Raw genomic sequence first — 14,315 nt, forward strand, 5'->3', positions numbered from 1 at the left:
GACTTCTTCCGGTGCTTTCCCTTTCGGCCCGACCCCCCTCTCTTCGCTGTCCGGCCCCCGGAAACGGCAATGGATCTTCTTTCCCGCCGTCCAGAGTGTCCGGTCAGACTCCTCCGGGATTTCAAGGGATTTTCAAATTTCGAAAAGGACCCAAGGAATTCGGTACTGCCACCGTGTCCTTCTGCACTTTGAATATCGGCCTGCCGGTACGATTTTGATACTGGAACTTCGTCATCAACTCTATTCTTTCCGGCAGACCGGACAGCCACGTCCCGACGAAGAGGCTCCTTGACGCCAAAATCTTCTCCGTGAACCGCGAGAGAATCGGCAGATCGTCGTTTAACCCGAACGTGTTCCAAATTCGTTCGGTATTCGTTCTCCAGGCCGTCTGCGATAGCTGGTCCATTCAAATCCATCAACGTTAGTCTTGCCGGGGAATTTCGAATCGCTTCATGTTCCTTAATAGCAGTCAACGAGGCCTGGTTCTTCACGGTTGTATGACTGACTTCTGGAGCCAGCCGATAATCGGTATAGTTAAATTCGCCGAAAATCTGCGTGGTCCGATCGGTTGCACTAATTGTCGGATGACTTTCAACAATACCCTGCAGCGTTTCCTCTCCGTCTAATTTTCCACGCGAATTTAAGGTTGATCCAGAATCGGTATGATCGGTATATGTGATTCTGTATACTGGCGAAATGTGAGCAACAGATTCCGTTGTAGTTGTATTGAAATCGTATACTTGATTGGCTTCATCACGCCGCGATAAATTTTCGCCCGCGGTGTCATTTGGAGTGCGGATTGACGTTAGTTTTATCGTCGAAGGATCCTCGGGGGCGGATCTCTTCCGGTGCGTCACTCGGGGATCTTTCGATTCTTCCGTGGCGAGTAACGAATCATTATTCCCAGCTTCCGCAGGATAACCAGAAATGCAATTCAATATCGCGACGAGGACAATTATCCATAAAAGCCTGTCTTTTGCCGAGGCTGCCTTCACCATGCCACAATTCACTCAGTTTACCGTTTTCGCGACAAGACTTTCGTAATATCAAACACATATGGATGGATTATCGAACGACTTATTGTATATGGGATATAAATTTTCCATACGTAATCTGTGTCGCAAGACGTGTCAACGTCAACGTTACGAGTGAAATTCGTTGCTACTGCTCGCCTTGCGTTGAACAGTGAAGTTGCAGCTTGCGAAAAAAAGAGAAGAATGAATAAACCGAAAAGCAAAAAAAAAAAAAAAAAAACATTACAATTTAGAGACATGTTGCCGCGTAAATGCCAGTCGTATATCAGAACAGATGAAACAAATATCAACGATCGCTCAGGCGTAATAAACTTGTTCAAACAATCGAGAAAATAGGAGTTTTTTCACTCGGGATGCAGTGATTTGGTAATTTTCTCGATTAGCGATGTCGTGACGTACGCCATGCGAGAATTATAAGTATAAGTAGTTTGAAATATAGGGACCGTATTGGTGTACATACATGATACATCTTTGGATCATTCAAGTAGTTTGTATCGTTCAAATTAAATGATTTATTACCATCTATACCAAGGTTTTATGCTAATTAAATAAATATTGTTTTCATCCATTTGTTTTCAAATATATATGTATATTTTTTGTCCGTTCTTGTTTGGTTTTTCTTTTCAGAGGAAAGGGAGAGGACGTTAATTAAAAATAGAAAAATAATATTAATAATAATAACGAAAAAAAAAGATTAAAAAAAAAATTGTTAGAAAAAAGAACACAAGTCTCTTCCTATTTTTAATATTAACTTAAAAGATTGATGCCTTAGTTTGAAGATTCAGCTTCCTCGTGTACGCTCTCTGTCAGTTCGACGGTATCGCTTTGTTTTGATCTGAAAGAAATCATTAGATTGAAGATCACAGGCTCCGTGAGAAGATTCGGGTAGATGCAAAACCGTATACTATATGTTACCTTATATTTAACAACAGAATGAATATTCAGAGAATAATAATAATAATAATAATTCATCACACGTATAGTATTACGTATACACATATATTGTATATGCATTTAATGTATATAACTATATTTCTTATCAATCATTATCAATTTCACTAAATTTTTCGACAGCTTTAGTGATAATATTAGAATGTGTGTACGCATATGTGGTATCAGAGATTGAAACGGCGAATAGAAATTACAGAAAAATGAAAGGTTAAAAAAAAAAAAATAATAATAATTGATGAGCTACACACGTTTCTATATTATCATTATAAAATAGACGTTCAGTTTTCTTTAATTATACATGTGTGTGTGTGTGTGTGTGTATATATATATATATACAATATATATATATATATATATTGAAATAAATATTTATCACGTCTGTATCGTTAATATTCATACCGTGGAAGTATGAAAATTTTCGTAAATTACGTTTAATCTTCCCTGGGAAAATCGCTTGCTAATATTCTAATACTTTACAGTACTGCTACCAACAATAACACACGATTGTAGGTACAAGTTTGAAATTACAACTTTGCCAGGTCAGGAAGTAGAACTATTCTCTTCTAGGGCAATGATAACAACAACAGGAATAACATAGATATCGATACACCGGTAATGACGAAGTGTTAGTTTCAGTCTCCGCTGTATAATACAATATATTGTCATGGTTGAAAATTTGAAGAGGAAAAAAAAAGGGGAATAAAAACTGTTTCCCGTATCACGAGTCTAATTACTATCTCATTTTAACAGTTTCGCGATACAGTGACGGTAGAAAAAAATAATAAGAAGAATAATAATAATAATAATAATAAAAAATTGTATAGATAAATCTGTCTACTCGAGTGCCAATTTTATTTTAACAGTTAGTATTGTCGGTTATCAAAGATTGTTCTCTTTTTCTTTAATGTATATAATGCGTATAATTTTTTTTTTCTTTTTCTTTTTTTTTTTTTGAATGTTCTTGTAATACAGCTATCCTCTATCCTGTCTAAATGTATTATCGAATTATTTTTCCGTTCAACGTTGCAGTCTGAGTTCCACCAGCTCACGTAAGAACTATTCATCATACAAGTAATGTATACACTTACACAGGTATGCATACGTAAATGTATAGGCACTTTGCTAAGTTTCACTAATTGTTTCGTGTTCAAGGTTCATTTTAGTAGAATTGCATTTTGTACCTGAATGATCGTACGTATGTATATATATACATGTGTGTGTATATATATATATATATGTATATACATACACGTACGTACAATATCGTGATACGATGGGAACAATGATGATGATAATAATAATAATAATATCGCCAATAGAAACAATAATAATAATAACCATACCGATGTTATTAATGATGATCACAGTAATAACATTATAGTGGTAATAGTAATAATAATAACAATGGTAGGAGTAGAAATATGTATATAGTTCTATTTTATCCATAATTGTAAAATCGTAAGTCTTCATTTTGTGTTTTTTTTTCTCTTTATTTTCATTTTTCTTAGTTTTTTTTTTGTTTTTTTTTTTTTTTTTGTTTTTTCAATTAAATTTATTCATTCAATTATTTCACTATTTTATTAATATTTATAGACAAAATAAAAATTGCTCTACTTTATGATGTACTTTGTTTTCTTTTCTCATTTCCTCTTAATGCGAGGATGCTTTGCGCCAGTGAAATGAATGTACGAAGAATGTGGGTAATTTGATGCTTAAGGTTTCTGACAATTTATACAAGAGAAGGACGACCGATTATCCGTAATGATTTGCATCGATTGGAAATTTTGTTTTCGATTACTTTTTTTGCTTCAATTTTAGGAGAAGGAAAAAAAAAATGTATACATATATGTATTAAAAAGCAGCCAACTAAGTTATTTGGAAATAAATTTTAAAGTAAAAAATGGAATCATACTATGCCAAATAGCATAAATACTTCAATTGGGAATTAGAAAAATAGAGCGACGCTCAACACATAGAAATAGCAGTTAATAGCACAGTTAAGAAACACAGCTATTCTGAGTTAACACTCTTGGCGATAAAATTTTAGTAGGTACATAATATAGCAATTATCTGCGAAAAGAAAGAGGCAAAGATTATCAAAGAGAATATAGTGTAAACTATGATGTAACATAGCCTTTTTTCTCAGGTGAAACGCGTATGCTTAATTTTTCACCGCGCATATATATGTATATGTACTACAAAATTAGGCCCTTTTATGTTGGTTTGTAGTTTTTTTTTCGTTTTCTCTTTTTCAGTATAATAATTGAAATATGTTTCAGTTTCGCGTACGAGCGTATTCTATTTACATAATTAAGATTTGTCTGAAAATGTGTATATATATTACATATACATATAATGGGATAACGGAGTCCATGTTTACGAACTTTGGTTCCTTCTAAAATTATATTTTTAATTGTATGTATAAGTAAATTTCTATTGAGAAATGCAAAAGCAAAAATTGCGCGGATCGATCATCAGTTCATAAAATGTTGCAATTTGCTTCGACCTTTTTTTTTATCGTGTAACAAGATTAATTGCCTGGATTGCTAAGGTTGCACGAGTTCTCTCATTTGACACGGATAAAAATATATCAGGATACAAGTAAATTTCATTGAGAGATAACTCTGCAGTCGTCGATCCACTCGGCTAGTGGAAGGCATCGTATAGTTTAATCTGGCTTCTCCACAGTGAGAGAAGAAAATTAAAAAAATCAAGTGAAATCAAATCTCGCACATCATGAAATCAAAATTTCGTACCTAAATTGATAATTATAAACGTGTTCAAACAGTAATGTAGTTATTACTTATCAGTAATCGTTATAATATTATTCGTATTCACAGCTCAAAATTAACGAGGTTTAGTTTATTCTCCCGTACATTACTATAGATAGCTTGGACAAGCCTGTTTAATTGGGACTGATTGGTATTTTAAAGTATAAATTTTTAGTTTCAGGAATGTTCAGTCGCTACTTGTATCAAACAGCTTAAATCATTATCGTAGTTGAACTTCGGTAGGTATATAACTTGTAAGAAATAATCAGCATAAGAAGCAGCCCCCCTCCTATTAATTCTTGACAAAATATCAAGTTACCGTGTATCATATCACTGTAGCTTTTCCGATTCATATATTTTGTTTCAATCTCTGCTCCATGTGACAAGTTGTGCATAATAACGCCTAATCTATACCGAAATTCGTATTAGAAGTTTACTGTTCATGGCGTATATTAAACTACTTCTCTGCGATTTAATTAAGTCTATAAATTTCATTGTTTGCTTTTTTTTGAATTTCTATGTTCTTTCGTTCTCCTGGTTTTGTATGAGTTGCATACCAAGAGAAAATTTATCGGGAAATCGCACGCATAGATTTACGAATATAGTTAGTATCAATTAACAACAGCTCGTCAATTTTTAGGCAATCAATCGACCGAGCGGTTTTGTTACCCTGAATGACGACGATAACCACAAAAAGAAATTTTCAATTTCGACTACTTAAATACTTACATTCATTTTAATTCGTTTCAATGGTCAACATACAACTGTTGAAGATCAGTCATTAATTTAACAGCAGTTCAATATTCCAAATTACTTTCGATGACTGAGCCAGAAACTTGTATTTCGCCAATTTCTAAGTGCTTTTATTGCTAGGGGACGCGAAAATTAATTTCTTTTTTCTTTTTCTTTTTTTACCTTCAGTGATACATTGCATGTCGCAGCATCTTTTTTATATAAAAGCATCTCTTCTTTATGTAATGGTGTATATTAGGTCAGCGTATCAAGTCATTTCTTTTGGTATATAGTGCGCGCGCTGCCTTGAATCAATATATCCTGAGGATTTAGTTAAGTAATATTCGCTGCATAGTGGACCCGATGAAGAAGTATGGAGTTTCAATGATTCTTAGAAAAACTAATTCATTGATGGATCATCATGACGGATTCTTTCATAATTAATATCCTGCAGAAACTCGGGGGAATCACAATATAAAAATACAAATAGAAAGGTTTCATACAATTTTACAGAGTTTATCAGTCTTTCGCGACCTTCTTATGATGTTCGTGTTTCAGAGTCAGTTACTTTCCGTATGTATAAAGTCTGATTAGAATACCTATCTCAATAGCTGATTATACGTGTTTCACCACCAACGAGATGCCAAATGGCTTATTCAAGATCAATGGCTTGGCCCCATGTATACATGACCAAGCTGCTTCGTATTCTCAACAGTAAATGAGCAAATTTGTTGAGTACCATAGTACGGTAGAACGGCGGATCATAATTGAAACTCACGTTAAGATAATTAATATACCGGCATAAAAAATTTCCTCTCATCACATTCATAATACCAAGTTAGAAAATATTCACTCCGAGAAAGTGAATGAAATTATTTTGATGTCAGTAAAAACTGGTCGTTCCATTCAACTATTAGGTATAATGCAATGATTCGTAAATAGGAGCCATCGCGAATGACAAGATTTATCTAAATCAAAAACAACATTCAACATCACTACGTATACTAGGTTGATAATTTAACGAACCACAACTGTTACACCATGATAGTATAGCACGTTTGAGAAAAGATGCAGCAAAAAAAAGTAAGGCTCAATCAATTAGAATAGTAAAAAGAACTGAAACCCAGGTGAATGGTGATTTTTTTACAGCAAAATAACTAGGCAAGCTGCAGGTGGTTTTTATAGTTTGATACAAATGGAGCCTAATATGTGTGCATGTATAAATATTGAATAAATAATTCCCCGTCGTCGCATCGACACGTTTAATATAACACACGGAAGTAGTACGCGATGACCAGATAAATGCGTGGTGACAAAGCTCTTGAGCAGCATTAGGTTTGATAAAAATATCGCAGAAACTCACCGCGTCATTGAATCCGTCGTTGGTTTACAGGACTGAATATTATACTTGGATCAGAGAGAAGTAACTGCCCCCGAAACACACTTGGGTTTCAATTTACACCGAGGACTAATAACTCCAGTTGCGCGTATGTGTATCGTTTAAATTTAAATCCTATTCTCTACCTATCCGCGAAGGTATAAGTAACCACAAAACGCGATAACACCCCCACCAACAATCGCAGCACCTATGCCTATTGAAAGGGGCTTAAATAGTGACCTCTTGAGTTGCTGCCATTCTTCCGTTTCCTTCTGCCGCCGCTTCATCTCTCGTACCTGAGCGGCCAATTTCTCCTTCTTTGCCAAATTACGCTGCCGCAACTCGTTCTTTCTGTACACAGAGAAATTTTTTTCGGGGAAATTAAGCATTTCAAGATAATTGCCAGGCAGCGATATTTGATTCCATATTATAACTGTCACAAAGCAGTAATCGGAACAATAAAATACATACGTATCTGGACTGGATGGTGGGCTGGATGCTTTGAACGTAATATCCCCATCGCTATGTGGCTCTCCGGGTAGAGCGACGTCGTCGCTATTCTGGTCGTGCAAATTGTTTGTGACAACACCAATGATTGCTGGCGGAGGGCTCGTGCTGGGCTCCGCGTAGCTCGGAGGTTCGCTTGGCAGTGGTTTGTCTGGTGGACTGCTCATATCTGCTGATTGAAAAAAGAGGATGTATTAGGAAACAGAACAAACACTTTATGTTGGATTTCAGCTCACGATCACAGTAAGTATTCTGTATAAGATGATGAAAGTTATGCAGCATAGAGTTTGAACAAAGTACCGTTGTCACTATTCGGACTGGGAATCCATTCAGACTTCATTAGCGACTCTCCTCTTGGTGGAGGCTGTGGAGGCGTATCGTCTTCTTCATCTTCCTCCTCGTCCTCTTCCTCCTCTTCGAGTACGGAATTACAGATGTCGTCCACTGGGTTGTATGAGTTATTTCGTACCTCATTAGTGTTGATATTCTGAAAAGAACGGACTATTCAGTATTTTTAGCATAATTGAAAGCGCCACAGTAGTACAGTGCTATTAGTGGAGTAAGATATTCAGCAGTCATTTGCAATGTAAATTGGTGGAAAATTTTATGAGTAATTGTTCGATGAGTGATTTTATATCTGGAAATTTTTCTCCAAACAGTAAGCAGTCGTCAACTACATATTGCCGTATTAATTATGATGTGAAATTCATTTCCTGAGAGTTTTGTGCTCAAATATGTTATCTTGTTGACATTTCTTATCTGGCAGTCATAAAGTGTTGGTAACTTTGCAACAGACTTGAAAATTCTAGAGCGTGATAAGAGCAAATGAATGGAACAATTATGAAAATGAATTAGAGTCGCTACGAACAAGTCAGAGAATAGCCAATTAAGTACATATAGTACAAAGCAAAGATTAACGAGGATGAAAATCAGTATGAATTTATTGACCCGCTCAATAAACCATACAAATAACTAATAGCAATGTGCTACCGTGAATTGGTATTAGTTACCACGTTGTTGGACGGCAGCTGCTTAGCTCCTTCTATTATTGCCTCGTAAGAGAAGCGCAATTGATCGGGGGTTTGGATAAGGCCCATTCTATACCGTCTCATCTCTAGCAGAACATCTCGGACGTTGACAGAGTTCAGACCATTTTCTTCTATCTAATGAGCACAGGAATAATCTGTCACTTTGAGTTAAACTTGCGGTACGATTATTTTTTTTTACGATATGGGTAATTAAATTTCGATCTGCACTTAACCAACTGTTTGAAATGAAAAAAAGACAAATTTGGCTTACCAATACCAAGCAAGAGTCAACCAAACAGAATGTTCCAGACCTCCCAATCCCCGCAGAGCAATGAATCACAGGGGGGCCAACGTTTTGGTCCAGAGCACCAGACTGCCTGACATCAGCAAGGAATTGCAAAAAGGCCGTAGGGCTTTGAGGAACGCCAAAATCCGGCCACATTGTATAATGGAAATGCATAATATCTCTACTTTCCTTTGATTCCACGTCTGTCAGTCTGTTGGGAAAATAAACACAGAATAATTCATCCGAAGGATTGAAAATCAAAACTTAAGTAGTGTAGTTTCACAGCGAATAAACTTTGTTAATATTACAGCAAGTGAGAAAGGTTGGAGATAGAGTTATCGTTAAAGAATACGTTTTATCGTTTTTATAGATCCAGATTGCCTAGTACCTTAATATTCTGGTCGTGTAATGTGACGCGTCAGTTTTGCTAAGGTATTCTACTTTAAGTCCAACGTCTGGGAACATCATTATATGGTTAGAAGATCCTTCCAACGGCCAATACTGATGACATTTAACTAGATTCTTCTCAATGACCTTGTTTAGCATGAGTACAGCCTTAGAATTTTGCTCCCATACCATCAGCCAGAAGTGTCCTGACGTATTGGCCAAGGGACCTTGGGTCAGAATGTATTGCCTATGCGCGCGATCCATCTGCATGAAAGTACAATGTAATGATAACGAGGTGTGACTGGATCGACTAAAAAGTAACATAATAAAATAATAATACAACGGAAATGTTCTAATGATGACAAGACACTCACCCGCACGAGGTTAGCATTGATGTAGTCACAAGGACCTTTCTTAAGAATAATCCTAGTATGGTCGTAAGGTGCGACATCTCTATATCGGTTGAATATTCTATTTTGTGGTTTCTTCGACTCGTTACAGGTGTAGGCATAGTTCCCGCACTCGTTGCGAATGTGCTGTGAATCATAGCGGTAGACGGATGATACTTGGAAGGTAAAATATGTAAAATGCAAAGGCGAATACATAGTTGATCAATAAATGAATACGTGAGAAGATTTAGAGACAATGGGGAAAGCACGACGAAGAAGAATTCCCATTGTAAACATATAGAGCATTAGCGAGGTGAACCTATCTGTAAAATAATGAGCGCAAGTAGGTTGACTTGGAGTAAGGAGTAATCAGGCTGCATGCAACAACGTATCGACCAGTCAGACAAGGAGCTTTGTCGTACGGACGTAGGCAGGAGATTGTTGCTACGTGTGTGCTAGAAGCGGAATTCCGGTAATAGTAGATAATAGCGGAATTCTCGGGTAATGAAGTAAGGGACAAAAGGAAAAAAACATCGTGTGGCTAAACAGCGGCGAGGAGTTGACGCTAGATACTTATGTAGGTGCGTTGACTTTGAGGGATAATAATGAGGGGCCGAACGGCGAGGGTTATGATTTTCAATTAATCTAAAAAGAAGATAAAGCGGTGGAGAAGAATGAGATATTTTTTGTTGGCTACCTGATAGAGAACTGGCCAGGCCTCTTTCGAGTTGATCTCCAGATATTCCGTCTCTACGTTGCTCGTCCCACTCGTTTCACTGGTCATTTTGTCTGGCGCAGTTTTCTTCCTGTTTCTATGAGCGCGACAAATCACTCCCAATTTAATGCTGCTTTCTGAAAATAATTACGCTCGACAAGCCATATGAAAAGCGGATTTTTTGCAGTTAAATTCAGACGGAACACACGGCACTCAGGTCCACCAGACCCAGGCCGACCCCTGCCAACGCAAAACGTTGGGCTTCGCACATCGACCGGTGCTGACATCTCGAGGACAGCGGGTGCCTCACAATCATAGACTTAATAGAGACTCGCCGCCGAATTCAACGCCATCTCGCAATGTCGACCGAGTGGAACGAGAGCGGGAGATTTGAATGTTGAGACGGTTATCCGTAAGCGAGAAGCCGATTGGCTAATTTTTTAATGCTGACCTTTTTTTTTGATTCTTTCCTTTTCAGAAATGTGATAAATGAAACAGATTAAATCTCATAATTTATTGGAATAGGAAAAATAAGTACAATCCAAGACAGAGCAGAGCGATTCTCTGTCAACGTCGCCTGGTTATCACCATCCAACGATTATCCTATTATCAATTAATTGTACACAGCTCGAATAACTAATATTTGTACTTTTACTTACTTACTACCTATGGCAATGGTAACGAATTCTGTTTTCCTGAGATATTTTTTTTTTTTTTTTTTTTTGCGATATAGGAGCGTATTTACTCTTTTCCGATTTGAAACCGCTCTACTTTAAATATATAAAATAATAATAAATATAAAAATATTAATAATAATAAAAAAAAGAGTATACATATTGTTAGTTTCGGTTGAAAATAATTATTCTGATTTTAACCGTTTGATATCTGACTTATCATCGAAGGCGTCAATCTCGGATTTATTTTTCACACTTTTCATACTTCCAGTTTTCAGCCAAGAAGTCATGAGACCGGATTGAAGAACTTTCTCTTTCTTCTCCCTGGATAAAATAAAATTGTAAAATAATATTAGAAAGAAGGAAATGAATTTGTAAATTACTACATATTTCTAGACAACTTAAAATTTATTACTTACTCAATGACGATTGGCTGGTAACAAGAGATGCTCTTGAATCGTGAGTTATTCACCATTGGATCAACTGGGTGCCATTTGAGAGAGTCTGTTGTAGGTCCGTGTAACTTCTTCAACGCATCTCTCAACGGAACATTTTCGTAGTCCAGCCAATCCTGGATGTAAATAATTAACTTTAACGTGCAGCAAGCTTATCTTTCTATTTTATTCTTCCATTATCTCATTACGATTAGAAAAACATACAGCCACTTCTTCATCGCTTTCCAAAAACATAGGAATACGGTGATGTAGCCATGATAGTATTTCGTTGGCACTGGTAGTTATCATCGAACAACTGTATATTTTTTTGTTCTATAACAAGTTTTTGTTGATTAATAAGACCTGTTTTTCTGTAATAGCTTGGATATTATTGAAAGGGTCCAGATTGACTTCATTGTCGTTAGTAGGGTTTCATAAACTTGTAACAATATTCAATACCTCTGCAGACAACCATGTGTCAAATATCCCAGCGATTTTTAATAACTTGATCCCATTCCAGCCATCATCTTGGGACCATTCTTTGTTCCAAGTTTGACGATCTTCAATTTTGACACCTTCATCCTGTTTTGCGTAAATGAAATACGGTTGCTTACTGCCTTTGCTAGTCTGCTTGGTCGTTTTCCATTCGTAATAACCATCGCATACTATCACGCATCGTTGACCAAGTGACAAAGGATGAGAATACAACTTGGACGCGGACAAACCTTCGAAGCGAGCGTTGTGGGTTGACATACCGTGCTTCCTGTAGTCACCCTGCAAAACAAAGCGAATAAAAGAAAAAAGAAAACTTGAATATAGATACAGAAGTTTCCCAGCAGGCAGCTAGGGCCGTGCGTGTGTGTATGGAAATTTGACCTTGTGCCAGCGAGGTATCATTCCCCACACCATAGGATGCAGGACTCGTTCCTCCTCGGCTCTGAAATGCCGCCCGGCAACGACGCACGGAATTACGTCCGTCGGGGCGAGATTATACGAGGAACAATAGCCCCGTCCATCTCCGGTTTCTTCGGCTTGCCAGCGAGCCGAGGCGTGTTTTCCCGCCGAATCTTTGTACTGACAGGCCTTGCACATCGCCTCCGGTTCCAAGGTGCTGAAACAGAATGAGAAACATGTCGAGCGGTGTTGACATCGTCTACGCTGAAACACCAGCTCTCTCGAACAGCGTCTCACGCGCTCAAATTATGCCAATTATTTCAATTAGCCGAGCTGGCGCAGCAGAACTTGTTAACAACTTACCACGCTGTCCGACCGCACATATCGTACGTTCGACTTTGTTCGACTTCGAAGTCGTTTAGAGCAACACGATTCCGCTGTCTACTACTAGAAAATTGATCTGTCGGCTTAGCTTTGTTGGGCAAACCGTTGACTGTTTATAATTCATCAATTTATTGCGTTCGAATTGTTCCCACGTTTATTTCCGTTTTATTATTATTTAAGCGTTGACTACACGCTGCTAAAGGTAGCGGGCCGTGGATATTATTTCGGGGGTAATGGCAGTGCCCTGTATCAGCTGTATCTACGGATTTTCTCACGGTGGCAATGGTAATGGTAGGGAATTGTTGTATCGAAGCTTCGTGAATCGTTCCTCAACGTCTATTTTTCACATCAGCCAATGGTCCAGGATCGATTGGGACGCCACAGATGGCTAAATTTCGTACTATAGATTAGGCCCCGAAATTGAAGTCACCTTCGGATTCCTTCGAACACTATGCAACTTTGTCTCGGCTAAATTGATGTTAAAATACCTATGCCTTAGTTGTGTATGCTCTATAAAATCCGATGGAATTAAGTGATTCACTCTATCTTTGACGATTCGATAATTTTGAGTATGAGCTCTCGTTCAATAAGTGTAAAAATCAGTTAACAGAAGACATTTCGCGTTCTAACAACTGAACACGCAGATGAGATGTAGCGTCAACGGGTCGTTAAAACGTTTCCAAAGCTTTTTAAGTCGTCCAGTGCATCAACGTTTGACATCCCGGAGATAAAAATTTATCGAAAGACCCTCTCGGGCTTGAAATTGTTCAAGATGATTGCAACTACAGAATGTCTAGACGATTCCAAGTCATAATCCGGGTCAATAGGACTGGTGCTGTTTTTGGCTGCATGGGTAGAAATTTAAGCATATTCATATAATAATGAAATAACAATTCTTGGTTGTAGCTTTCGGAATATACATTTATTATTTGTTCTGTCAACTTTAACTTTAACTTTAGCAGCATTTGTTTACGATAGATTTACCATATATTGGTGTGTGTCGTGACGTCATAGAATAACAATTGAAGGAAGATCGAGCCGCCATTTTGTTTCTTTCCCCGTTCACGACCGAATCCTCTCACGGTGTAAATAATCGCGTATTATTGTTGCCAATTCGTTCTATCAGCTGAGAAAACACGGCGAACGGACGGAAATATGAGTGTACATTTGTGATGTGGCACGCGGCGGTATTGATAACGTGTACGGGCATCGTTATCGGGCGAAGAAAATTCGCCGGTTTGATTTGCATCGTATTCGTTCGGCTACGGCTTGGCCATCTGAAACAGTCTCTTTCGACAGAAATAAGTAACTGCGAATCAAGTGCGTGCGGTATTTAAAACAGTTTCGTTCGATTTTTGAAACAGATATCAGAGTGCGCGTGTGATACGATTGTCTTATTAGAATAATACGATGCAGGCGGATTTCGAAGGACGTTACTATAGTGCCGATCGTGGACGCCTCCAGGTAATTTAACCTTTTTCTTTGTGTATTATGCTATCTCTCAGTAAATATCGATACACACAACAAAGAATCTCAGTTAAAAACAATGTTGTCACGTTGTTAATCCGTTTGTCATATCTTGATCGGCGACCATCGATGAGAGTCATATTTCGTATCTATGCACGCAGCAGAGAATTTGTGCAAATTTAAGACGCCTGATGTCGAGCAGGCTTGTTCTACGTTTATGTATCTCTAATTGCCTGCGCACTGGCGTATTCGAATTAAAACAGGTGCCTGAGCGTAGGCAACCA

The 14,315-nt window shown here is 37.6% G+C and overlaps 2 protein-coding genes across 6 annotated transcripts; both read right to left on the minus strand.

The window, feature by feature from the left end:
• Positions 1–1,701: 1,701 nt before the first annotated feature.
• Positions 1,702–10,438, minus strand: LOC124404626 (tyrosine-protein phosphatase non-receptor type 2-like). Of its 5 annotated transcripts, XM_046878954.1 has the most exons (10): positions 10,161–10,437; positions 9,856–9,918; positions 9,449–9,610; positions 9,076–9,338; positions 8,673–8,898; positions 8,384–8,536; positions 7,674–7,860; positions 7,338–7,545; positions 7,107–7,217; positions 1,702–1,869 (listed from the first exon to the last, which is right to left on the minus strand). In XM_046878954.1, exons 1-10 carry the CDS (start codon positions 10,245–10,247, stop codon positions 1,803–1,805), a joined length of 1,527 nt encoding a protein of 508 aa, XP_046734910.1. In that variant the 5' UTR covers positions 10,248–10,437; the 3' UTR covers positions 1,702–1,802. The 5 variants fall into 5 exon arrangements, with proteins under 5 accessions (XP_046734910.1, XP_046734907.1, XP_046734908.1 ...); XM_046878951.1 differs by lacking the exon at positions 1,702–1,869 and having other exon boundaries at positions 5,270–7,217; positions 8,387–8,536; positions 10,161–10,438; XM_046878952.1 differs by lacking the exon at positions 1,702–1,869 and having other exon boundaries at positions 5,270–7,217; positions 7,338–7,542; positions 10,161–10,438.
• A 594-nt stretch (positions 10,439–11,032) lies between these two features.
• LOC124404082 (abasic site processing protein HMCES) lies at positions 11,033–12,676 on the minus strand. The gene is made up of 6 exons (XM_046877930.1): positions 12,544–12,676; positions 12,163–12,397; positions 11,746–12,060; positions 11,512–11,619; positions 11,272–11,423; positions 11,033–11,176 (listed from the first exon to the last, which is right to left on the minus strand). Exons 1-6 carry the CDS (start codon positions 12,561–12,563, stop codon positions 11,038–11,040), a joined length of 969 nt encoding a protein of 322 aa, XP_046733886.1. The 5' UTR covers positions 12,564–12,676; the 3' UTR covers positions 11,033–11,037.
• Between the last annotated feature and the right edge of the window lie 1,639 nt (positions 12,677–14,315).

The sequence above is a fragment of the Diprion similis genome, chromosome 3 (genome assembly GCF_021155765.1).
Source record: "Diprion similis isolate iyDipSimi1 chromosome 3, iyDipSimi1.1, whole genome shotgun sequence".
NCBI lineage: Eukaryota > Metazoa > Arthropoda > Insecta > Hymenoptera > Diprionidae > Diprion > Diprion similis.